Raw genomic sequence first — 24,988 nt, forward strand, 5'->3', positions numbered from 1 at the left:
TAAGAGAAAGTTGCATTGTTTACCAAAGCAGAAGAAATGTCCTGTTTAACTTTTAATGTTCGTTTTCACAGAGACTTCTGTCTAAGAACTAATGTTCACTTTTGTCCAAAATTTAAAAAAATCATGAAAAATGCAACTTTATCTTAGTTTTATTCCATGTTTTATCTATTTTACAGCTCATAGAAAGTCCATAGGCAATGTGAGGCAGAGACACGTGATTGGACAGAATCTAGACCAATCAGCAGGCTGTTTGAGGTGACACAAGAGAAAAGGTTAAACACAAAATCAAAGATAGGGCGAAAGTGAGATGAGGCACTACACATCGCAAACCGTTTGTGCTGCAAACGCAAACATGTTTTTGAAGGCAAAAAAAGTTTTTGAAAGCAAATATGAAACATTTTTATTTACAAATTATGATCTTTTTTAACACTTGACATTTTGTTTTCAATGTAGAAAATGTTGATCTAAGTTCTGCATGATGGTGTCACAAAAATCCTCCATACAGAGCAGGTTAGTGTAGAGGACGGACGCCGCCGGCGTATATCTAGACGGGAGGAGACGATGATGAGGACGTCTGTAGAGTTAGGACTGAGGGATGGACGGAGACCAGTTGGATTTTGTGTCTATTAAAAGAAGCTCAGTTTTATTACTATCAGCTCAGTGATCACTAACCTGATCCGCTCCGGCTGCTGATCAGTGTTGGTCCAGCAGACAGGACCGTCCCACTGGACCGTCCCACTGGACCGTCCCTCTTTACCGTCCCACTGGACCGTCCCACTGGACCGTCCCACTGGACCCTCCCACTGGACCGTCCCGCAGGACCGTCCCACTGGACCGTCCCACAGGACCGTCCCACAGGACCGTCCCACTGGACCGTCCCACTGGACCGTCCCACAGGACCGTCCCACAGGACCGTCCCACAGGACCGTCCCACAGGACCGTCCCACAGGACCGTCCCACTGGACCGTCCCACAGGACCCTCCCACAGGACCGTCCCACAGGACCGTCCCACAGGACCCTCCCACTGGACCATCTCGTGTTCAGATCCTCCATGTGATGAGTCCTATTCCATCCTATCGTCTGAGACCTTTTCCACATGATGGTGTTCTGTAAGAAACTCCTGTCTCCCATCATGCACTGCTGCGTTTATGTAGTCACACATGAAGCTAACGCTGACGTGTTGCTTGGTGCTGTCATGGGATTCACTTTTTTGTGCGATTAATTAATTGGGACCTGTAATTAATTAATCTAATTGATCGATTTAATCACAATGGTTTTTAACCTAATAATTGCTGTTAAAAGGCTAATTTTGAGGTATTTAATTTAACTTTGTAACATTGTGCCGCAGTAAAAGATGAAAATAAAACTACGTAAGTGGCTTTATAGTTTTTTTGATTATATGAACTTCCAACCTTCACTTTGACACACTGAGGGCTCATCTTTTTTTCAATCTTGGACAAGCAACAAAAAAAAACGACACCAAACAAATAAGTGAATCTAAGAAGTCAGAAATGAAACACCGCAGAGGAATTCAATTTTTTGGATTTTATTAAAAAAATAACTTCTTTTAACTACTTTTAACTTCTCATGACGATCACTTTTCTCAAAAAGTATCTGGAGCGGAGCGCGGTTCGCCTCGCGTTGAAGCTGTTGCCATGACAACGTGGTGCATCGTGTATTAAACATTTCACCTCTGTAAAAAAAAAAACAATTCAAACTTAAAAATATAACGGGACTGAAGTTCTGATGATTTAATATTTATATTTTCCTTAAATGACCGTGTAAGAGCTGAAATGCTCCTCCAGGTGTGCAGAACACAGAAGTCACCATCTGATGTAAATATGAGATTTACAGCATAAAAAAGACAAACAACGCACCAAAATGTCTGTAATTAATGAATCAATCAAAACTTGCATGATAAGTTGACAGCCCTAGAATTGCTGCTGAGAAAGATGTCCTAAAATCCTCACAAGAGTCACTTCTTTCCTTTTTGTACTTTGATTTTTTAAACTTTGGCTCCAGCGAGAACTGTGTTTGTTACGTGTTCTCGGAGCATTTTCCTCATGATGGAGGACACGTGTATCAAATGTCTTTATTCAGATCATTATGAATCAGGAGCAGAGGAAAAAATGTCTGAAAAAGTTTGTAGCAGTGACAGAGCTGCTACTGTGGGCGGGGCCAAAGTCTCCTGCTCAGCTCCATTCTGATGTATCCACTGTCAGTCAAACGGATCCATGAACGTCTTTGTTTTCCTGGTCTGAGCTGGAATCTGGATCAGAACTGGACGGATGGATGGAAATGATATTGATCACGTCTTTGTTGCTCTGCTAATGTTAGCTTTGAGCGTTTGTAAGTCTGTGAGAGCACGCAGACAATGGGCTGATGGGAAATCGGCTGAGGCTTATTCCATGTCGACTCTCCCACACGCGGCTCAGAGGGGAGTTTCTAATAACCTCCTGCCGCTCTGCAGAAACTATTTGTTAGAAAGCAACACAGGATTTTGAATTTAGGCTTCATGCTTCATAATTACAAGAGTTGAGTTCGATTTGACAAACGATCTAAAGATGATTGGAGTGGGACTTCAAACGACTGATGATGTTTGAGGTTTTTTTGCTTACGAGCTCAAATAATCTGATGGTTTTTTTTGTTTCTAAATTACAAACTTTGTGATCAAGAAGAAATGTGGAGGTTTGGAATACGGTGGTTTTGCTGTACGGATGCCGACGGCGTCCTGTGGCGGCGGTGGAAAGACCGTCGTCCCTGAAGGCTGTCCCGTCTTTGCAGGATGCGGCAGTGGGCCAGGAGAGAAGCAGAGCGGGTCATCTGTCAGAGGGAGCAGCAGGGTCTGCCGCTCATCGAGGAGAACTATTACGACCCCAGCAAGATCATCCTGCCCTCCGGGGGCGAGTAGCTCTGCTCCTCACCTGTGTCCTGTTCCATGATAATATAATAAAGGATTTTTGTTGGAGTGTCTGATATTCGTCAACTTTTTTCTCTTCGACTGTTTCAGCTTCAGTGTTGAAAATAGAAGCATGTTTTAAACATTTAGTCTTTGGTCTGCATGTGATCTCTGAGGTCTCACTTTGTTCTCACAGGTTAGATTTTAGCCTTTACAAATCCTTATTAACCTGAGGAACTGGAGTGGTGCTGCTGTTCTCCATTTCTGCCACTAGACGGCGCAGTGGTTTGAGCTGCTGACTCACAGTCAGAAGGTCATGGGTTCAAACCTCGCTCAGGGATAAGTGACAGTTTGTTTACTTTTACATTTTTTTTTTACATCAAAACTGTTCAATGCAAGTGCTAAAAATATTTTTTACACAGACAAATAAAATAATTGACAAACTGTTGACATGGGGGGCGTGGCATTTCTTAGACACAACAACATCAAAGTAGAACATTTCCATAAGACTCACCAATCGGACATAAACGTTTTTTCAAACCCACAGACACACATGCTCTCCTACATAAAAATAGCTTTCATCCCAAACACGCCGGATTAATTACAACAACTCTTGAAATTCCACAGAATTAGCAGCCATCCATCTGATTTTAAACACCCCACCAAGGTGTTGTTTGCAGCCTTAGCCACTAGAGGGTACTCTTGATCCTTCTTAAGAAAATGTTTTGAATCAATTTTGGAAACTAAGCCCGTTACTGTTTCACCGATCATGCCAGTCAGAGTCTCATATTCCCCATTCTCTCTCATTCAGACTGTTGGGGGTCATCAGATCCAAGTTTCAGACATTTGTTCAAGAGTTCAAAATGCTCATGGATCATGGAATTCATGCAGCATTCAGAAGGAACCAAAATGTTGATGATCATTTGGTAAAGGCCAAAGTTTCCTCCAAACTTCAAACCAATTCCAGGGTCTCTCGCGTTTCTTCAAACAGAAGAAGCTCTGCAGCTCCTGCAGCCACAATGTGAAGCTATCACTCTCGATATCACTCCATCCTCAAAAAATGGTGTTTGTTTAATCCCGTGCTCCAAATGTGATATGCAGTACGTGGGGGGAACAGGAAACACCTTATTGTTCAGATTTACCCAACACAGACATGATATAATTAAGTCTAAAAATACTCATTTAGTCTCATATTTCATGTGTGGGAATCTTTAAGTGCGTCTGTGATTGACATTAACCCCAGATGGACCACAGCCCAGAGGCTCAGGGCAGAACCACTTTGGATCTCTAGAAACTATTTACTCTGGAGGCCTCAATGAAAAGGGATTCTAAAAAACTACATTTAAACATTTTCTAGCAACATGATTACTTTTTTAACCCATGGGTTGACTGTACGGAGTGTGCACTGTACTCTGCCCTCCAATTTTTTGGGGTGGTGGGGTCCAAACGCTTTTCCTTCTGACCCTAACCTTAACCCTCTTTTCCGTCTTCCTCTCTAGAGGGAGACATTTTACCATCTAACCGCCCTAAACCTGGAGGTGGGTCTGAAACTGGCTGAAACAGAGTTGTCAAGGTTTGGTCTTTGAACATCAGCATGTTGGGGTCACCATTTCTCCCTTGTAGCTCCTCCCTCGGCCACTAGGGGTCCCTCTCCAGGTTCAGTCCTTCCTACTGTGGCATTGAGTCTTCTTCTGGTCCAGAAAGAGTTTATTCACAAACTGGCTCCATTCATAAAGAGTTTTGACTGTTAAATTCAGATCAGATTACGTCGGGTCACTAACTTCAGTGTTACTGAAATCATTTCCAGAAAAGCTTCTGAAAATCACCATGAGTATAAAAACCTGTTAAATTTAGTTCTCAGAAACCAAATATACAGCAGGAAACACCTGCTGGGATGGCGGTAAGACAGCCGATGTTAATACAAGTTTCAGTCTGCAGATTAATGGCGTTCATGAACATCAACATGAATCGGTTAAAAGAAAGACGGTGAGAACTGAGGAGGTCAGATATTACAGTAACAGATTTCCCCAACAATCCTCCATCATTGCAGGAGGAGGAGAGAACTCATTCATCAGTGGTGACTCACCTGTACCAGGTGGAGGGTATGAAGAAGTTAAACTTGGATTGTGCTGAACAAAAATGCTGTTTATTATCATGAAGGTGTTATTACAAAAAAACCTACAACGATTTGATGATTTCATGGTGTGAGATTGTGATGATCTGAGATACAACTTTGGTTAAAAATGTAAGTTAATTTAATAAAAATGTGAATTTTTAAAAAATGTTTCGGTCTGGAACTGAATCCTTCTAATCAATGGCAGAAATATTGTCTTTATTTGTTTCTTTGATAAGGACGAGGCAGCAGAACGCATCACAGATTTGGTGACAGTGATTATCAGAAGTGATGAATTAAGAGCAGAAAAACTTCAACAGATTTGTTGAAACACTTTTAGACATTTCCAGGACACATAAAGCCCTTTTAAAGCATGATTTGTGTCAAACTTGACTAAAGAAAACTATTTTTATTTTGTTCCTATTTAGGTGGAGCCTTAATGAAGAAGTTAAACACTTAAAAGAGCAAATGGTTTGTCTTCCGAGGTTTAAGCTGCTTCACCAAAAATAACAGAAACATTTGCTGATTGTTTCTAAAGGAGATTATCACTAAACCACATTATCTCCTATTGGAATACATTTGGTTCTAAGATTCAATAGGATAAAGTGTGGACACTGCCCCTTAGATATTTTGTTTCTAATACCATCGAGGAAATCTCCTTCAAATGTATTCATAAATATTACCTTGCAAAGCACTTTTTTTAACAAAGTTTAAAACAGATATTAATTTGAACTGTTGTTTTTGACACGCGTCAGCAGAAACTGTCAGAAAACATGTATTCCACATTCACACGCACAGTTTGGAAAGACTTGACACGCTTTATAGCAACACACCTATGTTCAAATTATGAGTTATTTTATGAATATGTTGTTTTCTGTTATTTTGTGAAAGAAAATGTTAATTCTGAAAAGATACATGTGAATGTTATTGATAATTGTGACTAAATATTACATTCATAAATCTAAATATGATAACAAAAAACTGTGTTTCATGTTTTTCACACAGAAAGTGTTTGGTATATTAAGAATATTAAATCCTGTACCAATACAAAAGCTGTCAGGACAGTCGAAGCCTGGACGTCTGCATCTATATTTTATTATTTCTTTCTTTTCTGTGTTTGTTACCCCGGTAAGGTGGAGGTCATTATTTGTTAATTCTCTCATTACTTGGAATGTCTTGTATTATTCTTTGTATGTGCTACATTTTGATGTAAAAAAATAAAACAAGTTTCTTAACAGATTTGTCCCTCAGGGATTTCCGTAGAGCCGTGAACGTCTCATGTTACTGCGCATGCGCAGTGGGCTGGCGCGAAGCTGCTCGTCGGAGTCGCTCTTCTACAGCAGTTCTAGTCGCGGAAGTCCAGAGAGCCTCAGCCGAAACCAGCGTCCCTCTGCGGCCTCTGAAGCCGGGAGATGGCGTCGGTCCGCCTGCGGGGAGTCTCGGTGAACTTCCCCTTCGCCCCGTACGACTGTCAGAAGGACTACATGGACAAAGTGCTGCAGTGTCTGCAGGAGGTGAGGCTCCGGCGAGGGAGTGGGGTCTGACGGGAGAGGGACCTCGAGAGACCGACCCCGATGTCGGGGCGACACTTTCTTAAAATATGCTCGTAAATGTTCCTGAAAACAGTAATAGTACAGTTGACTTTCAGTTTTATGTCTCCAACTGTTGGATTAAAGCAGAATGTGTCCTTAAGTTAAACCCTCAGATGAGTCTGAAGCTCATGTAAAAACACGAGGCTCCGGTCTAAGTCTTTACTGTTTTCACTCAAACCTAGAAACGACCATTAATGAGGAACAAACTCCATCCTTCCAGTTCTCTCAGTTCAGCCAGAGATCCGTCTGGATTCCTGCGTCATGGCCTCATCATGATATGGGCCGAAGGGTTCGTTGGGTCTGGAGGGTCAGAGGTCCTGTTGGGGGTCAGCTCCAGACTGTCAGGGGGGCAGGAGGGTCAGAGGTCCTGTTGGGGGTCAGCTCCAGACTCCCATGGGGTCAGGGGGTCTGGAGGGTCCAGAAGACAGAACGAAACTCTGACGGAGAAACAGAAGGACCAGATTCATCCAACCGGATCACACTTTGAAAGCGCAGCATCACTTTACAAACAGATCTCTGCGTGTAAAATATTTCTATAATTGTGTTGTATATTTATAATCGTATCAGGAGGTCATGGGAGCAAGAGCTACAGCAGTGATGATGTATGTGTTCACTGAGAGCAGTTCAAACCCAATTAGATGAACAAAGAGAGAAGTCAGTGTGTTTGTGTTATCTTCATCATTCAAAGTTCCACCTCCCACCAATCTCCAGTCAGCTCAAGAAAAGTCCCCAGGTGACGTCAGAAGCGTTACCATGGTATCATCCTGTTGAGGAGCTGTGGTTGACCCGTGTTTGTTTGCTCCAGAGGATGAACGGGGTTCTGGAGAGCCCCACAGGGACGGGGAAGACCCTCTGCCTGCTGTGTGCCACGCTGGCCTGGAGGGAGCACTTCAGGGACACCATCTCAGTCCAGAAGATAGCAGAGAGGGTGAAGGGGGAGCCCCTGTTTCCAGACACCCCCCTGTCCTCCTGGGGAACGGCAGCAACCGATGGAGACAAACCAGGTGTGGAGCAGCTCTCTAATGTCAGGTTCCATCCCATCTCCCTTAAAGGTCTTCAGAGGGTCTGCAGAATATTCCTGTAAAGCTTCAGACATCATTTGTATCATTCAGAGAGTTTGGATGGAAATCTTGACGCTGTTGAATGAGGTTTAGATCAATCTGTAACATTCGGTCTCTGGTGTCCTCCAGTTCACTACTCTGATATTCCCAAGATAATATACGCATCCAGGACGCACTCTCAGCTCGCTCAGGTCATCGGGGAGCTGAGGAGGACTTCATACAGGTGAGGAGAAGGTTTTTCAGAGGTCTCTGCTGAGTTCAGGAGTCCGAGCTATAACTTCACGATGTGTGTGTGTGTCAGGCCAAAGGTGTGTGTGCTGGGGTCCAGAGACCAGCTGTGCATCAACCAGGAAGTCATGCGTCAGGAGAGCAACCATGTTAAGGTAACAGAACCGCTGCAGAGGCTGATGGGAGTTTAGAGACTGAAAGGATTGAGAAGTACAATGTTCCTCGCTGTCTCACTGTGTTCTGCGTCCTGATTGGCTGTAGATCCTGTGAGTTGATCTCTGTCTCTGGTACACAATGATTTCTATAACTTCCCACAGTTACATAAATCTCAGTTTGCAGTTAGATCTTCGTTTTCATTCTATAATCCTGGACTTATTCTGTGAAGGTTTGAACTTTGAGAGTTTAAACTAGAGAGAAATGTGTGAAAATGTTCATGTCTGTGTGAGAAAAGTGCAGAAAGTGTGAAGTAAAGAGTTTTACAGCCTTAAAGCATCTGTAACCCCGGACTCACGCCGCATCTGTTCCAGCTGCGGTGCGGACGCTGAAGAGTGAGAGGTGCTCAGACTGCGTCCAGTCCTCTGAGGTCCGGCCCTTGAGGTCCGGCCTCTGAGCTCCGGCCCTTGAGGTCCGACCTCTGAGCTCCGGCCCTTGAGGTCCGACCTCTGAGCTCCGGCCCTTGAGGTCCGGCCTCTGAGCTCCGACCTCTGAGGTCCGGCCCTTGAGGTCCGGCCCTTGAGGTCCGACCTCTGAGGTCCGGCCTCTGAGGTCCGGCCCTTGAGGTCTGGCCTCTTAGCTCTGGCCCTTGAGGTCCGACCTCTGAGCTCCGGCCCTTGAGGTCCGACCTCTGAGCTGCGGCCTCTGAGGTCCGACCTCTGAGCTCCGGCCCTTGAGGTCCGACCTCTGAGCTCCGACCTGTGAGGTCCGGCCCTTGAGGTCCGACCTCTTAGCTCCGGCCCTTGAGGTTCGACCTCTGAGGTCCGTCCTCTGAGGTGCTCCGAATCCGTATTGCTGGCTTCAAATTTTTGCTTTTTTTTTTTTTTTTCGTGAAGTTGGGTCTAACAACAACCGTAAATCCTGCGAGTGTTGATCCGGTCAAACCTGTTTTCCGCTGTTCTCGCTGTTTTTCCTGGTTGTAAACATGACGTCATCGTGACAGACCAACCCCGGTCAGTTTTATTTATGTAACCCCCAAAACCACAAAGGAAATTTGTCTCATTGGGCTTCATGCAGGTCATTTTACAGATGCAGACGATGTTCGTGTAACAGTCAAACATGTTCATCTAAGCCTGTAGAAGTCTAAAGTTTTAATCAAAGTTCTGTTCTTATTCATTGTGTTTCACACAGAATATGTGATACTGTGAATAGAATTAAAAACGACGGCGAATGAGGGTTTGATTATATGAACCGACGTGAGTTTGGAGTCTGCTGAGGTCGGCAGCAGAGCCTGAGGCTGCAGAACCGCAGACGTCTGTAGCCAATGGGAGTCATCTGTCGTAGCTGGACCGCTCCAGGGTCCAAACCAGAACCGGACCGGATCCAGTGAGAGTCCAGGGTTACTCTGCAGATTTCACATGTTTATGGAAAGTATCCTCAGTGATAAAGGAGGGAACGCTGGACTCCGGTAATGTTTAATAAGATGAAGGTAAGCGCAGACAAAGATCAGATTAACATGAAGGTTCAGAGGAGAGCAGCTGTGCAGGAGAAACAGAAAAAAGCTGCATGTTAGCATAAACCAACATCTGTTTGGTTACCTATCAAATTTCAAATTGATTCTGAAGCTCAGTGGTCCTGTGGTAGAGTGTCCGCCCTGAGATTGGAAGGTTGTGGGTTCCAATCCCGGCCGAGTCCTACCAAAGACTCCAAAAATGGACCCAGCGTCTCCCTGCTGGACACTCAGCACTGAGGGTCGGACTGGGGGGTTAAACCACCAAATGGTTCCTGAGCGCGGCTGTGTCTGCAGCTCACCACTCCCCCAGGGGAGGGGTCAGATGCACAGAACAAACTTCACACACCAAGATGTGTGACAAATAGTGAGACTTTAAATACTACTCTTGGTTTTTAGAACCTTGAACAGTCGACCCATATCTCTGACCTTTTAACCCCAGACTCTTCGGCCTGATCCTTGAGGTCGTCCATCCAAAACCTCTACAGCTTCCAAAAACCTTTAGGACTGCTGCATCAGACCGAATCCGTTCAGTGTTTCACATCTCAGGTCAAGACGTTTTTATCCAGGAGAGCTTTAGTGGATTTGAGTCCTTTTACTGTGTTTAACTCTGATAGTTCTCAATATTTCTTCTGGTTTTATTACCGCTCTGTGATTTGATTTTATGCTCCTTTTGAAAATCACTTTAAAATTCTATCTTGGAAAAGTGCTATAGCAACAAGGATATTCTATTGATTTTAAAATGGTTTTCACCTGCTAACGACCAGGGGAGGATCTCCATGAAGAACATTCTCTGAACGTTTAGATCTCGGGTGTCCACAGTAGAATTTGTCCTGCAAAAGCTTCTCGTTTGTCTGGCCTTCACTGTCACTTGTGATGCTTTTAGCGTCTTTTTCAGCTCGCTAAGATAGAGCGACAGACGGATAAAGTCAAAGATCAGCTGATCCACGTCTCTCGTTAGGATCAGTTTACTGTTTTCATTGGAAGAGTTTGTTTGAGATTGATCTGGTTTTAATGAAAATGTCCAGAGAGGCCTTGTTGTTAAAGTTTCAAGAGCAAATGTTACTTTTTATTCTTACTAATGTGTGTTACCTTAACGAATAGAATCAAAATAAACACATTAAACTGTATTATTTACTGTAGTTTCTCCTTTTATTTTATGAAATATAAAAAAATATTGTATTTGTCCAGTGAACCGGGATCCCATTTAGATGTTGGCCCTCAGAGTGAAAAAGCAGCTCTGATTTATAATGTTAAAGCCCCGCCCCCCTCTGTGTTCTCTTTTCGATCTCATGGTCCTCATGTATACCTGTGGTTCTCAGGTCCACATGTGCAGAGGAAAGGTCTCCACCAGGTCCTGTCACTACTACAACAACGTTGAAGGTAAAGGTCTGGAGCTGAGAGGATCCGTCCTGATGATGACAGAGGAACGTCCTCACGGCGCTTCACTCTCTGTTTTCAGAGAGCAGCACCGACAAAGACTTGACCAGCTCCATCCTCGATGTGGAAGATCTGGTCAAATTTGGTGTCAAACAGAAGTGAGTGTGCAGTGCAGACGTGAAGAGCGTGAACGTTCTGGACTGGAGCTGATCCGTCCGTCTCTGCAGGGTCTGCCCGTATTACCTCAGTCGCTCCCTGAAGCAGCAGGCGGACCTCATTTTTATGCCTTACAACTACCTGCTGGACCCAAAGGTGAGTGGACTCAGTCAGCTGACCTCAGAGCTGTGACAGGCGGGATAAGCTGCTGCGAGGGCCGTAAATGAGCAGAGGCACGGGGGGGGGTTCTAATATATACTTTTCCCACCAGCAGGACGGTCTTGTGGCTGCAGCTCCTTACCAGCTCTGGATTCTTCTGCTGTGAACGTTCATCCTCTTTAACTCCTCTGTCTCCTCAGAGCCGCAGGGCGCACAGCATCGAGCTGGGCGGGGCCGTGGTCATCTTTGACGAAGCTCACAATCTGGTAAGAACGTGAGCTGTCTATTGTTCTGGATTAAAAAGAAAAAACTCTCTGTTGATCAACGCTCCAGTGTTTAAGAGCAGACCGAACTCCCATGGAAACAGTTTGACGGTGACCTGTAGAAGGTGCTCTCTAACTCTTCATGAAGACGCTGGCTGTCCGCTGCACACAGCTCAGCCTGATGGAACGCGGTGGTTTGTGTTCAGGAGAAGATGTGCGAGGAGTCGTCCTCGTTTGACCTGACTCCGTACGACGTGGCGTCCGCTATCACCGCCGTGGACCGGCTGCTGGTGGAGCAGACCAAACAGACCGGCGGTGGAGAATTTTCCGCTGAAGATCTGAATGTGGAATCCCTGAACTCAGGTCAGAGCGCCGCTGGTTCATCCTCGCACGAACCAGACGTTCTCAGGCTGTTGTCCTGCAGATTCAGACTCGCTCAGAGATGAATTCCTTCAGGATTATTCTGAAGTTTGTACGTTCAGAAATGCTACATCCTACATTTAAAAGACTCCTTCTGGTCTTTTTGTTTCAGGGCTCAAACTGGATGTAAAAGCTCTGGCAAAAATCAAACGTAAGTCCTTCACCTCGGACTGAAAATGCTTTTGCTTTACGGTCCTGTCCGCTCACCGCTCCGCTTCAACAGAGATTCTGTTGGATCTGGAGGCCGCCATCGACTCCTACGACGTTCCCTCGGACAGAGGCGTCACCAAGCCTGGAATGTAGGTGACATCCCAGCAGGAATCCACACGCGGTCACGGAGAGAGCATTGATAAAACAGAGTTCTCTTTACGCTCCTCATATTTCTACATTTAAGTCATTTCTGTCGGTCAGGGACTCATCTCTGGTCTAGTCATCCAAACCCTTTACAAATCCCAAAGCTCTTTACCATTCCAAGCTGCTCTGAAACATCTATGGAGTTACGTTCCCACAAAAGTCTTCCACCAGAGGAACGCTCCACGGGTGGAAGACGGTCTCCACGCCTGCTCCTCCTGCTGTTCCTGGTGAACCTCTTCTCACGTTTATGAAGCCTCTTCTCGTGTTTATGAAGCAAACACATAATGAATCCTTAAGCTCCGGTTCTCCTTTCTGGAGTTCTGCTGTGGTCCGATGAAACTGTTGTTTCTACACTGACGTATCTCCATGTGGAGTTAAAGGAGGAGAAGGTTTTAACCTCAGAATCCTGGCAGGAACTTTGTGATTTGGTTTTAGCCACAGAACCTCAAACAGAATCAGCATGAACATGATCCAAAACAACAAACGTGGTTAGAAATGATTCACAGACAGAATCCTGAAGGTGTTCCAGTCTCAGTTCTGACCTGAATCTGTGGAGAATCAGCAGAAACTCCAGTGGACACGTTTTGATCATACAAAAGTCTCCATTCCTTCTGAGAAACGCCTGTTAACTCCAGGCTGGAGGAGATCAGAATATAACAGAATCTGGAGCCAACAGGAAGACTGACGTTCAGGTGAACTGGAGACACTTTTCTGAAAGGCTGCTCTTCCTTTAACTAAAATGGTGTTTCTTCAGGGCAGGTGTGTTGACACCTGAGACCTGCGTGAGGTTACATGTCTCTTCTCGTCCGCCTCAGCTTCATATATGAGCTGCTGGAGAGGGCCCACCTCAACTACAGCACCAAGACGGCGGTTCTGGAGGCTCTGGATCAGATCATCGGGTATCTGGCAGGACGTGAGTCTCACCTGAATGAGATGTCCTGCATCAGTACAGGTGTTCACATGTGAGGTGTTCTTCTGACTAGAGCCAGGAATATTCTTCAACACCAGCGGGCTGCAGAAACTGTCGGACATCATCCAGGTATGCATGAGGCTGAAGGAAACGGGATTTCAGTTCTTCTCTGCTGACCAGAACACATCCATACGGACTCACTCAGGTTTGAGAAACCTGGAGTCTGAGTTTTACTGGACTTTAGAAGGACTTCAGATCAGCTCATGTGTGCAATCACAGCAGTAGGAGGAGTCTCTGCTCCCTCTGTGAAAACCCTGACTCAGAACTGATTCTGCTCTTCTGGCCTCTCAGCTGGTGTTCAGCGGCGAGCCAACGAAGGAGGACGAGCAGAAGCAGATGGAGTCCAACTCGGTTCACTTCAAGGTCCGTCCAGCCGCTCCACAACACCAGCATGTTCCCTGCATGCCGGCAGGATCCACACCCTGGTGTGGGGGCCACACCTCTACAAGCTTTAGACCCCATGAATGGTCTGGATCTGCTCATGTTCTCATGTCCCCTTGGTTGGATCAGGTCCACATGCACCAGGATTCCAGCAGAAACAAGAGGAAACAGAGCACCGATCCGTGGACGTCGTCTTCTTCCAAGAAGCAGGGTTTGTCCAGCGTTGTCTCTGCACACGTGTAACGGTCAGAACATCTCTCAGGTCTAAAGGACGAGTTTGGGCTTCATCATCGTGTTCCTATCAGGATTAGAGCTGCTGCCGTTAGTCGACTAATCGGCTATTTAAATAGTCGACACCTAATTTAATAGTCGTTACTTTTTGTTATGTGGAGTCAGAGTGTAGAAAAGTTGAAAGTTTTAATGGTTTTCTGCCAGTTTTTGGACTATTTTGCCATTTATTAAGATTTTTTAGGCTATTTTGAAGTTCAGCTAATATATCAGCTACATGCTAGCTGTTTTGGCTAACTTAAGCTTTTTGTTTTTTATTCTATTTTAGCATTTAACTAATATTTTGGCTGCTATCAGCGTCAGCGTTTTTAGCTTTTGGCTTCAATTATTTCAGCTATCAGCTTCAGCATCAAATTCAGCTTTCACATTAACATTATCACAGGTGATGCTATATATCTGTTTTTTAGTTAGTCTAAAGCTAATAATGGTTCAGTTCTGTGCTTATATCCACTTGACCCGATCAGTCGACTAAGTCAATGGTTTGTGGAGCTCTAATCAGGATGATATTTGAATCTTTGCCGAATAAAGAGATGCATTTTGAAAAGGACCCTCAGATTCTCGTCAGGATCCTCTAACTTATTTTCTTAACAGACTAAATGTGGGAACTGGACTGAGTCAGTGTGATGTCACTCATAGACAATAACTTATTTCCAGCTCCAACAAAATACTCATTTCGGTCGACATGTTTAGCAGAACTTATGCCGCCTGGAACCAGAAATCCTCAATAAGCAGTGATTGTTCCGAGTCGGTCCGAGTCTTCTCTATTCCTCGGATGTTAAAGCACTAGAACAGTTAGGAGGATATAGTGTAAACACAAGTTTCTGACACCATACAAACAAAATAGTGAGAGACAAACACTATATCACCAAAAGTATTGACCCACCATCCAGATGATCAGAATCAGGTGTCCTGATCACCTGATTCTGATCACAGGTGTATCAATCATCTCAGACTGTTTCTGCAAACACCAGTGAAAGAATGTTCCTCTCAGGATCAGTGAGAGAGAATCATCCTGAACTCTATGGGTCAGGAATGGGACCACACTAGGGTTTATATGAGTGAGACGGTACTTTTGGTAATCTAGCGAACATCAGACATACAGTCAATAACAACAGATGCATCAGAGAAAAACATCAAGTAAATAAACACAAAGTGCAGGTTTAATGTTATTTACTGAAGAATGTTCAGTGAATGTTAGTATCTGCTCTAGGAAACCCTCAGAACAGACGGACGGAGCTTCTGCTCAGTGAGATGTTCAGACTAAACTGATTTAACTAAAGCCTGTAGAAAAGATTGACTTTAGTAACGTCATCATTTAACTTGTTTTGGTTTTGCCGTTTTCTGACTTTTACAGATGTTTGAAAGTCTTTAGCAAATGATGTGTTTTATTCATGGATCCTTTAAAAGATATTCACTGTATTTAGATCTTTAATCGAGCAGCTGCTGTAGGTTGATTCATGAATCTATTTTTGATCATTTCAGGCTGAACTTCCTTTCAGCTCTTCAGTTTTCAAACGTCTTTTTTACGTTTCAGGAAACATCCTGAGCTACTGGTGCTTCTCTCCGGGCTTCAGCATGCTGGAGCTGCAGAAGCAGGGCGTCCGCTGCATCATCCTGACCAGCGGGACCCTCTCGCCGCTTTCTTCATTCACCTCTGAGTTGAGGATGTGAGTCTGTGTCCAGCCTTCTTCATCTCTGCTGACGGTTCATAGATGTTGTCGTCACTCATTCATCATGTCAGATCTGCTCCTTTGATTTTAATATGGAAATGAAACGTTTACATAGTTTCAGATTTAAGAAGATTCTGTTTTAGATTGATAGAACTCAAACTGATGTTTGGAAATTGTTTTGTTGCTATAGCTATAAAATCAGAAACCTAACAGATGATAACTGAGAATAAGTCGCTCTAAATCCAATAAAGACACGGCGAGGTGTGGTTCTCTGAGGGGTCGTAGAGGCTAGCAGCTGACGGGACGGTTGACCTGTGACGGTTGACCTGTGACGGTTGACCTGTGACGGTTGACCTGTGACCTCCCTCCTGCAGCGAGGGCTTCAGATGTTTTCACTTATTTTCTCAGTTAGTTTAGATCAGATTTCTTTTTTTTTTGTAGTTTTCTTCTTCAAACTGACTGACTTTAAGAAATCTGCAGAAGATATAAAGTTTAAAGAACAACCGGCACAGAAACGACCGCCGTGATGGTTCTTCAGAAGAACTGTTGATCAAAAGCAGTTCAGGAGATTTACGGGAAAGTCTGAATCCATGGAGCAGAACATCCTGGAGCCTATCCCAACTTCAGCCGTTTCCCATCATTTTATGGCTTTATTCTCATAAATTAATTTATTTTTCTATTCTTATGGGGGACCTATAAGATCCAGATTCCAGGTCAGACGAGGAAAACTGAGACGTTCATGGATCTGTTTGTCTGTATGTGGATGCATCAGAATGGGGCGGAGCTAGGAGCTTAAGACCCGCCCACTCTGTATTTTCTGTCACAAATATGATCTTTTTCAAACTGCATTTTTTCATCTACTCCTGGTTCACAACAAATTGAAAAAAGAAAAGGTCAGAAAGACGACCTTCAGCTTAAATGTCCATCATGAGAAAAAGAAGAAAACTTGTTAAAACACCAACAACATGTTCACGCTGCACATGAAGAGCTGCCTTTGTTGTGAATTCACTGTAGTTTCTCATCTTGCTGAGATTCAAACTCTTTGAATTCCTGCTCCAACTGTATATTTTTTATCGTAAAATTGTTCCCAGTGGTCTTTAAATTTATGACTTTTTAGCCAAAATCCTCTTTCATTTTTAGACATATTTTCTGTGTTTTGTGAGCGTGGCTGTTGGCTCTGTTCATATCCCATCATGCCTTTCTTCACGCTCTCTCACGTTGGAGCTTCTCACAGACCTCTACAGTTGACCAGCTCAGACGAGGGAAGCAAAGACGTTCATGGATCTACTGTGAAGTGAATGCTCCACAATGGGGCAGAAAAGGCCGACTTTGGCCCCGCCCTCTTCAGTTGCTCTGTCAGTCTGAGCATTTTCAATCATCCGGTTTTCTGATCCAAATCAGTTTGAATTTAGAAATACTCACATTCCAGTTTAAATCATTCATTCTTTTATTGTCTATTGTGATAAAAATGCTCCAAGAACACCTTCATCTGACCTTCATCGGACTTCACTGGGGGCGCTGCCGTCCGTCCTACAGAGACTGAGGATGTTTGGTTTGTTTGCTGCAGACCGTTCCCCGTTCGTCTGGAGAACGGTCATGTGATCGAGCGGGACCAGATCTTTGTCAGCGTGGTTCCTCGAGGCCCTGATGGCGTCCTGCTGAGTTCAGCGTTTGACAGACGGTGAGCCTTGTTGTGTTTGTAACCTGCTGCTGTGATGGAGCTCTCACAGATGTTCCTGTCCTCAGGTTCCTCCCAGAAAACATGTTTTCCTTAGGAAACACCGTTGGTAAGCTGGACAGCTCCTCTGTCTCTGATTGGATGCTTTTAGGAGGCGGGGTCTTCTCCCGTCTCGTGTGGTTGTCAGATCTATCCATCCTAACGTCCAGTTCCTGTCGGATCTCCTCAGCCAACATCAGCAGAGTCGTTCCTCATGGGCTCCTGGCGTTTTTCCCGTCTTTTCCTATGATGGAGAAGATTCTGGAGTTCTGGAGAGTAAGCTGACTCCGCCCATTTCAGTCTCTCTCATGCAGACGTGACGACATGTTTCTGCTTTGTCCAGGCTAGCGGCCACGCTGACCGCATCGACAGCGTCAAGCCCATGTTTGTGGAGCCTAAAGGGGCGGGGTCCTTCACCGAGGTGAGCTGCTCCGGCCGCCGTCTAAATCCGTGTCTTCATCTCTCTGTGGATCCGTCACGCCTCCGTCTGTCGTCCCTCAGATCATCGATGGATATTACAAAAAGGTCAGCGACCCCGCATCCAAAGGAGGAAGCTTCTTCGCAGTGTGTAGGGGGAAGGTGAGGATCTGCAGGTGTCTCTGCTCCCAAGTCTTCTGTCTTTGGCTGAGGTGAAGCCGCCGTATGGCCTTTGACCTGCGGCCGCTGCACGCCCCTCGCTGGTCAAATAAACTGATGAGAAAAAAAAAACACTTCCTCAAAATGACGACTTCTGTTGTTCATCTCCATAGCAACCATTTAGGTTGTGGTTCCCTGGGATTAAGAGGCGACTCTGTCTTTTCATGAAGAACCAGCAGAAGTAAACTTTTAGATTTCTTAACCACGCCCACATTCCTTATACAGTCACATCAAGTCCTCCCATTTCAATCAGGTCAAACTAGGATTCAATTTAACAACATTCTAGTTAAAAACGTGAAGGTAACAGGAATACGTCAGTTTAGTGAGCAGTTCAAATTCTACAACTTTAGTTCTAACATTGTTTCCAGAGGAGTTAAAGAGATCCAGATCCCCGAGGAGTTTACATTTGTATGAGGTGTTAAAGCGGATTTTCTCTTTCTTTTTTAAAAATTCAAGACCTCTTCCTGAGGCCAAAGGTCAACACAGCTTTGGTTGTGAAGTTTAGTGAAGATGGTTGAATAATACAAAACGTTTTCTTTGTTATTTTTAGGGGAAATGTCAAAATCACCTAGTTTCTCACTTTGTCCTCCAAGCCATTGGTGCCGCCATCCCATAATAAAACTTCTGTTAGGTGTGGCAGCATTCAGTTTTTTGATGGTTTCTCCCACTCCAACAGGAAGTGGGTGGAGCCTCTCTAATCTGGACAGTTTTGAAGGCGTGCCATTCTTCATCCAAACCAACATCTGATGGACGGTTTTCAGAGAACTCGCGTTGTTGTGTTTCTGTTTCCCTTCAGGCCAGTGAAGGTTTGGATTTTGCCGACACCTTCAGCCGTGGCGTCATCATCACGGGCCTTCCTTTCCCTCCCAAACTGGATCCTCGCGTCGTTCTGAAGATGCAGTTTCTAGACGAGATGAGCAGAAACAAAGCTCCAGGAGTGAGGGTGAGGGCTCCACCGCGGGACTGGGGGAACCATGGGGCTTTTTACCGCTCAGTTGAGTCAAAGTGTTGTCCCTCTGGCTGTGTGTGGGTCAGTACCTGCTAGGCCAGGAGTGGTACCGGCAGCAGGCCTTCCGGGCCGTGAACCAGGCCATCGGCAGAGTCATTCGCCACAAGGAGGACTATGGAGCCATCTTCCTGTGTGACCAGAGGTCAGAGCTGCTGGTCATCATGTGAACGTGTCTCTTCAGAAATGTCCAAAATCATAATTTAGCGTTATATAAACCTGATTATCACGCCGGACTTCATGTTCCTGGACGTTTCAGCAGAACCTTCTTGTGATTTTCCTCTCAGGTTCAGGAACTCTGACGCCCGGGCCCACCTCCCCTCGTGGGTCAAGCCTCACGTGCGCATCTATGACAACTTCGGGAACGTGGTTCGGGACGTGTCGCAGTTCTTCAGGGTGGCGCAGAAACTGGTGGGTTGGTTTCTGTCAGCTGCTGGTTGGCTAGCCAGCAGAGGTGAGCGTTGTTGTTTGTGAACGTTCCAGAGGCCTGTGGTCCCGAAGAGCGCCGCAGCAGAAAGCGGCTCCGCGGCGTGGTCGCCACCAACTCACTCCACCCCTTCAGCTTCCTGCTCGTCTTCTCAAAGCTCCTGCGCACAGAAAGCCAAAGCGCTGGACGCTCACCTGCCCAGCCTGAAGAGGAGGAAGCTCTGTGAGTCCTTCATGTTTCTGTGAACACGCGTGTTCAGGTGAAGCATCATCATGTAGGGACCATGGAAGACACTCCTGGAGGAATCAGAGACCTTCTCTCTGAAGTCCTCTGAGGTGGTGCTTCTCTAACGTTTTCTCTGGTTCCCGCCTTTGGAGGAGGAAAGATTTGGACTTCTCTACCTTCTGTAGAGAGCGACTGAAGATCTGAGTGGAGGTTCTGTTTCTTCTCTTTTCATGATGGAAAACTTCAGAAATCTTTTTGTGCAGAAGTGAACATCTGAGTGTGAGTTCTGTCAGAGTCCTGCAGACCAAACCCGACCTCACCTCCAGTCTAGAGTTACGCTGTACTAGAACAGAACCCGTCTGTCCTCCAGAGCTGCTCTCTACCGACTGATGGATGAAACATTTCACTGAACAGCAGTTCAGACCTCAGGAGAAGTTACAGACCTTCCTGTAAGGTGCTGCTCAGGTGAGCTGAGCTCTGATGTCTCCTCTGTGATCAGGTGAACAGAGTGGGGGGGGCGGGATGGCCCGGATCTGCCTCGACTACGAGTGCGAGCCACGGGAGGGTCAGAGGAGGCCGGCCAGCCTGCTGGACGCCTTGGAGCGAGAGGACGGTTCCCGTGGAGACGACGGGGCGGCGGGTCAGGAGAAGGTGGGATTACCAAAGACTTCATCTCCTCTACATGATCTAACGGTGGTGTTTGTGTTCAGACGAGCCGGGTGTCCACGCGGAGTCTGCAGTACGACGAAAGGATGGAGGACGAACTGCGAGGAGGAAAACGTAAAATAAAGCTGATCCAGCACCAGGTAAGTTTCACAAAGAGGAACGAACCAGAAAGTTTTGAAAGATGAATGTGTGAAGGATGAAGACGTTCATGCTGACGATCAATAATGTCAAACCTGATGAGGGAGAACTGCAACTGAAAACACAAACGGTCCCTGAAGGCCCACCAAGATGGTTCTGGTGATCCAACACCTCTGACTGAGGATGGAGGAACAGGAAGATGATTTCAGCTCTTCTCAGGATCTCTGGACTCAGATCATGAGGAATCCGGAGCAGAAGAAAAAGATTGAAAGAGAGAAACCTTTTGTCTTTCATATCTGACCCTTTTCACGGTGATGTCAGATTAAATCAGATTATGTGACGTGACTCCAGTTCACAGGTTTAGACGGCTGAACGCGGATTAAACCGTTTACATAAATGATAAAACAGAAAAATGGACAATATTTATTTGGTGAATGTCCTGCTGAACTGTATTTCCTGTCTTAGATCGTTCACAAATCTAAATATCGATTTAAATAATCCGTAAATATTTGAGGTTCTATTGAAAATATTAACCTTCATTTGAGCAGATTTTATTCTAGTGGATTCTATTTAGTTTGATGTTATTCAGCACAAAAACTGATGGAAATTCATGTTGGCCACATGTGATAGGAGCAGCTAGTGGCCTCAGTGGTCCTGTGGTAGAGTGTCCAGCCTGAGTCTGGAAGGTCGTGGGTTCAAATCCCGGCCGAGTCGTACCAAAGACTCTAAAAATGGACCCGGTTCCTCCCTGCTGGACACTCAGCACTAAGGGTCGGACTGGGGGGTTAAACCACCAAATGGTTCCTGAGCGCAGCTGTGTCTGCAGCTCACCCCTCCCCCAGGGGAGGGGCCAAATGCAGAGAACAAATCTCACACACCAAGGTCCGTGACAAATAGTGAGACTTTAACTTTAAGAGGAGCTACGTCAGAAAATTTAGTTTTTCTTTAGTGTCAGATGAAACGATCTGACTTTAGTCTGTTTTTGGGAACAAGTTTAACTGGAAAGAAAAGATCTTCTGCAGATCTACGTCTCATCCCCGTCGTGGACAGCTAGCGTTAGCATTAGCATCGATTAGAAGAAGAAAATCTGAATTACTTTCATAATCAAACCAGCAGCATTCATTCAAGTTCCTTCGTCTAACTATGACGGGTTGTGGAGAGAAATAATCCACGACTGGTTTCATATCATCCATGGATTTAGGGGAGCAGCTGTAGATCATTCTGCAGGAGGAAAACACAACCAGGTGGTGGGGCTGTTATCTGGAGATCCGTGTGTCTGTAGGCTGACTGCAGGTCCAGACATTTTATAAATGATGTAGGAGCTGCAGGTCCAGACATGTCCTCAGGTGACGGTGGAGGTCAGGCGGCCCGTGCGGCGGGCGGCCCGTGAGCCGGCCCGTTGGTCAGTGCGTGTCGTGGTTCCTCTGCCGGTTGTGGGAGCTGCTGCTGGTGAGGATGTTTGCGTAGAACGTCTCCGTTCTTTGACACCTCTCTGTGGTGGACAGCCTCCACACCTCTCTGTGCCGGAGCAGAGCCAGTCCGAGGATCTGTCGGAGGAGAAGAAAACCACCAGGGCTAAGCGGTTCCTGGCAGGCATGAAGAAATCCTTCAGCAAGGTGACCTTCGACCGCGTCGTCCACGCCCTGCAGACCTACAAGCAGACGGACGAGCTGGACGCTCTGCTGAGCGAGATGGCCGTCCTCGCTGAAGACACCAACACTCACAGCCTGCTGCGGGGTGGGTCTGTCCGCCGGCCTCCCTCTCTAGTTCTGTCGGGTTCTGACACGTCCGGGTTCTGCTGCAGGTTTCTACCAGTTTGTTCGTCCGCACCACAAACTGAGGTTTGACGAGAGATGTGCGGAGCTGACGGGTCTCGGCTGCGGGTACAAACCGGAGCACTCGCTGTCCAAGGACCAGAAGAAGGCCATCATGCAGCAGAGCGGTACAGCTCACCTGTTCTTCACTCTGACCTCACCTGAGCGGACCGGGCAGCTGAGGCTGTGCTCTGTTTATTCCTTAGAGGTTCCGCCCGGCGAGGGTCAGCTGGATACTCGGCAGCTCAACGGAGGCGGACGCCACCTCAGTCAGGGGGGCTTAAAGGAACCGCAGGCAGGTGAGAGGACCGTGAGCCAATCAGAAGAGACCTTTCTGCTGTCAGTGGGGGGGCAGCAGGTCACATGTCGGTACATGTGACCGTATTAAGCAGCAGTAGCTCAACACTCAAACGGATCAGCTGCAGAGCCCCTCAGACCCCGAAGTAGAGGAGAAGAATCGGGCCGGACTCGCTACGACCAGAAACAGCAGAAACGTGGACGCTAACAGTGGAAGGACGCTGTTAGCTCCTCCCCCTCCTGTTATTTAACGATCTGTCTGCGTGTTCCTCAGCGCCCGTCTCCTTCCTCGCTGATGTGAAGAAGACTCTGGGAGCTGCAGCGTGCTCGCTCCTCTGTGAGGCCATCAGCAGCTACAAGAAGACGGACGACTACGACCACCTGATGACCACGGTGGTCAGCCTGTTCACAGAGAGAGACGATGACTTCCAGCTGCTCGTCAGTGAGTCTGATCACCTCAGCTCTTCTCCTGCCTTCCAGCCTGCCGCCTCTGACCCCGCCCCTCTCTCAGGGTTCAACTTGTTTATTCGTGCACACCATAAAAAGAAGTACAGAGAGCTGCTGGACGGCCTGATTGGTCAGCAGACGTCATCCGGAGGAGATCCAGAGCCGAGGGAGGAGCAGCCAAGTCCAGGTGAGCTCCTCCGTCTGGCAGCATCTCCAGGTGCACGGCAGGATCAGACGCTGCTGCTCCTCCATCTCAGATATCCGTAACCTTCTTCTTCTTTTCAGCCTCTCCTCGCGCCCCGAAGACCCAGACCAAGATCCACAGTTTTTTCTCAGAAACCCAGAAGAAATGAAGGTTTTCGTTAAAGTGCTCAGAAACCATTGAACTGAACATCTCGTGTCTGCAGCTCCAGCAGGATTCCTGTGAGCGGCTGGAGATCAGGTTTCAGGACCATCAGCTCCTCTGAGAACCGGAGTGTCAGAACTATTCAGGTCTTCATGTTTCAGTAAAAACCAAATGATCCTAGATTTTATAATCTCATATAGAAGTCTAAACTGGACACAGACGATGAAGGTGTTTCCAGACCGGTGCGTGAGGATGTTCTGGTCGTGGATCTCAAACAGAATCAAAGATTTTTATGCATTAAGTTAATGTCATATGTGTTTGTTTTTGGATTAAACTTTTGAATTTTCCACACGGCTGGTTGTTCTAGTTCTGGTTCTGAGATTTTCCTTCAAACTCTGCAGAATCCTCCAAACTAGGGACTGAAACTGATGAATCGATTTGAATCAATTTAAGCTTAATGGATCAATCATCGATCCATAATAGAATCAGTCTAACACATAAGTCTGCTAGCTTGATGCTAACGTATAATGGGATTTCCCATAGGACGGCTAATGCTAACAGTCAGTCGACCTAAACAAACATTCTGACTAAATGAACATCTTTATATGAATTTTCCAAACTGTTATATATTTGGTCTAAAGCAGGGATCCCCAGACTACGGCCCGCGGGCCGGATCTGGCCCACCTCCCAAACAATGTGAATGAACACGATTTTTTTTTCTTTTCTTTAATCTGGTCACATGATGGAGACCCATCAGCATAGAATATGACTGCATGTGTCAAAGTCACGGCCCGGGGGCCGGATCCGGCCCTCCAGATCATTTTATTTTATTATTAATGGCCCGATGTTATCTTGTGCTCATTTCTAACTGGCATAATTTGACAACATCTTGAACATCTGGTAGAACTTCTTCCTAGACGGCGTTCCACGTTGACAGATATTGTCCTCCTTTAATGTGATGTTAGGAAGAACGGTGAGGACTCCAGAAACAACCACGAATGATGACGGGAGGGAGAGGAATGGATCCCATTGAAGACACGTCTTATTCTGAGATATAAAGATATCCGCCTCAAAGTGCAGAAGAACGACCCACTTAGAGAAATTCAGGTCCTGATTTTATCAAATGCATCAAAATGTTTGTCCGACGGTCACATAAAGTCACTCAGAAAAACAGTCGACTTTTTATTGATAGACAGGAATGTTACTGTATTATTATGATTTATATCCAACATAAAACTTCCTTTCTTTGCCTTCTGGATTCTGATATTTATCTTTGCCTATCTGTGAGTTTATGTTAAACTTAGTGGCAGAGACCAAATGTAATTACTTATTGCTGCATTTTAATAAAAACAGAAAACTTAAAATGTCTGTTCTGTCAGAAACATGTTGTTGGTGTGACAGTTTGTCCTGTGATCCAAAGTATTGAATTGTGTCACTTAAAAATGTTATTTACACTCACAATTTAGCTAAATAATGTTTTTAGTTTTATCATTTGGACCTCTTATTAAATCCACCAAAATATGGTTTCCATAGTTAGAAATGGGCTGAAAAATAAGTGTTAATTTTTTTTTAAATACGTGTCTTGAATTTCACTTGAAGAAATCTGTAAGAATCTGTTTAAACAGCTCAGTACTTGTGTCACATCAGGTCACAGTAATGACGGATCACGTCT

The 24,988-nt window shown here is 45.7% G+C and overlaps 3 protein-coding genes across 5 annotated transcripts in view; all 3 read left to right on the top strand.

Annotated features, from left to right (window-relative positions):
• The window catches only part of tbc1d25 (TBC1 domain family, member 25), a gene marked incomplete in the record, with an annotated part of 17,594 nt that extends 15,883 nt beyond the window's left edge, over nt 1-1,711 (top strand). Inside the window, 1 exon segment of the mRNA XM_036213006.1 lies at nt 256-1,711.
• ndufb11 (NADH:ubiquinone oxidoreductase subunit B11) overlaps nt 1-2,976 on the top strand; it is a 5,662-nt gene extending 2,686 nt beyond the window's left edge. Inside the window, exon 3 of the mRNA XM_024263898.2 lies at nt 2,785-2,976. Within this exon, the coding sequence (XP_024119666.1) occupies nt 2,785-2,911 (127 nt within the window). The 3' untranslated portion in view covers nt 2,912-2,976. The remainder of the gene's footprint in view (nt 1-2,784) is intronic.
• Nucleotides 2,977-6,270: 3,294 nt separating this feature from the next.
• rtel1 (regulator of telomere elongation helicase 1) lies at nt 6,271-23,663 on the top strand. Of its 3 annotated transcripts, XM_024263894.1 has the most exons (33): nt 6,271-6,526; nt 7,410-7,608; nt 7,795-7,888; nt 7,967-8,048; nt 10,879-10,939; nt 11,019-11,094; nt 11,164-11,248; nt 11,452-11,517; nt 11,721-11,877; nt 12,047-12,085; nt 12,158-12,233; nt 13,104-13,201; nt 13,272-13,327; nt 13,550-13,621; nt 13,769-13,850; nt 15,462-15,594; nt 17,165-17,278; nt 17,344-17,384; nt 17,505-17,590; nt 17,658-17,735; nt 17,816-17,893; nt 18,747-18,893; nt 18,986-19,101; nt 19,244-19,367; nt 19,440-19,605; nt 20,108-20,259; nt 20,319-20,414; nt 21,918-22,149; nt 22,217-22,354; nt 22,433-22,525; nt 22,798-22,965; nt 23,035-23,157; nt 23,256-23,663. In XM_024263894.1, exons 1-33 carry the CDS (start codon nt 6,425-6,427, stop codon nt 23,321-23,323), a joined length of 3,498 nt encoding a protein of 1,165 aa, XP_024119662.1. In that variant the 5' UTR covers nt 6,271-6,424; the 3' UTR covers nt 23,324-23,663. The 3 variants fall into 3 exon arrangements, with proteins under 3 accessions (XP_024119662.1, XP_036068897.1, XP_036068898.1); XM_036213004.1 differs by having other exon boundaries at nt 17,344-17,590; XM_036213005.1 differs by lacking the exons at nt 6,271-6,526; nt 7,410-7,608; nt 7,795-7,888; nt 7,967-8,048 and adding an exon at nt 9,259-9,535 and having other exon boundaries at nt 17,344-17,590.
• The last annotated feature ends 1,325 nt before the right edge of the window (nt 23,664-24,988 follow it).

This window comes from Oryzias melastigma, linkage group LG7 (genome assembly GCF_002922805.2).
Source record: "Oryzias melastigma strain HK-1 linkage group LG7, ASM292280v2, whole genome shotgun sequence".
NCBI lineage: Eukaryota > Metazoa > Chordata > Actinopteri > Beloniformes > Adrianichthyidae > Oryzias > Oryzias melastigma.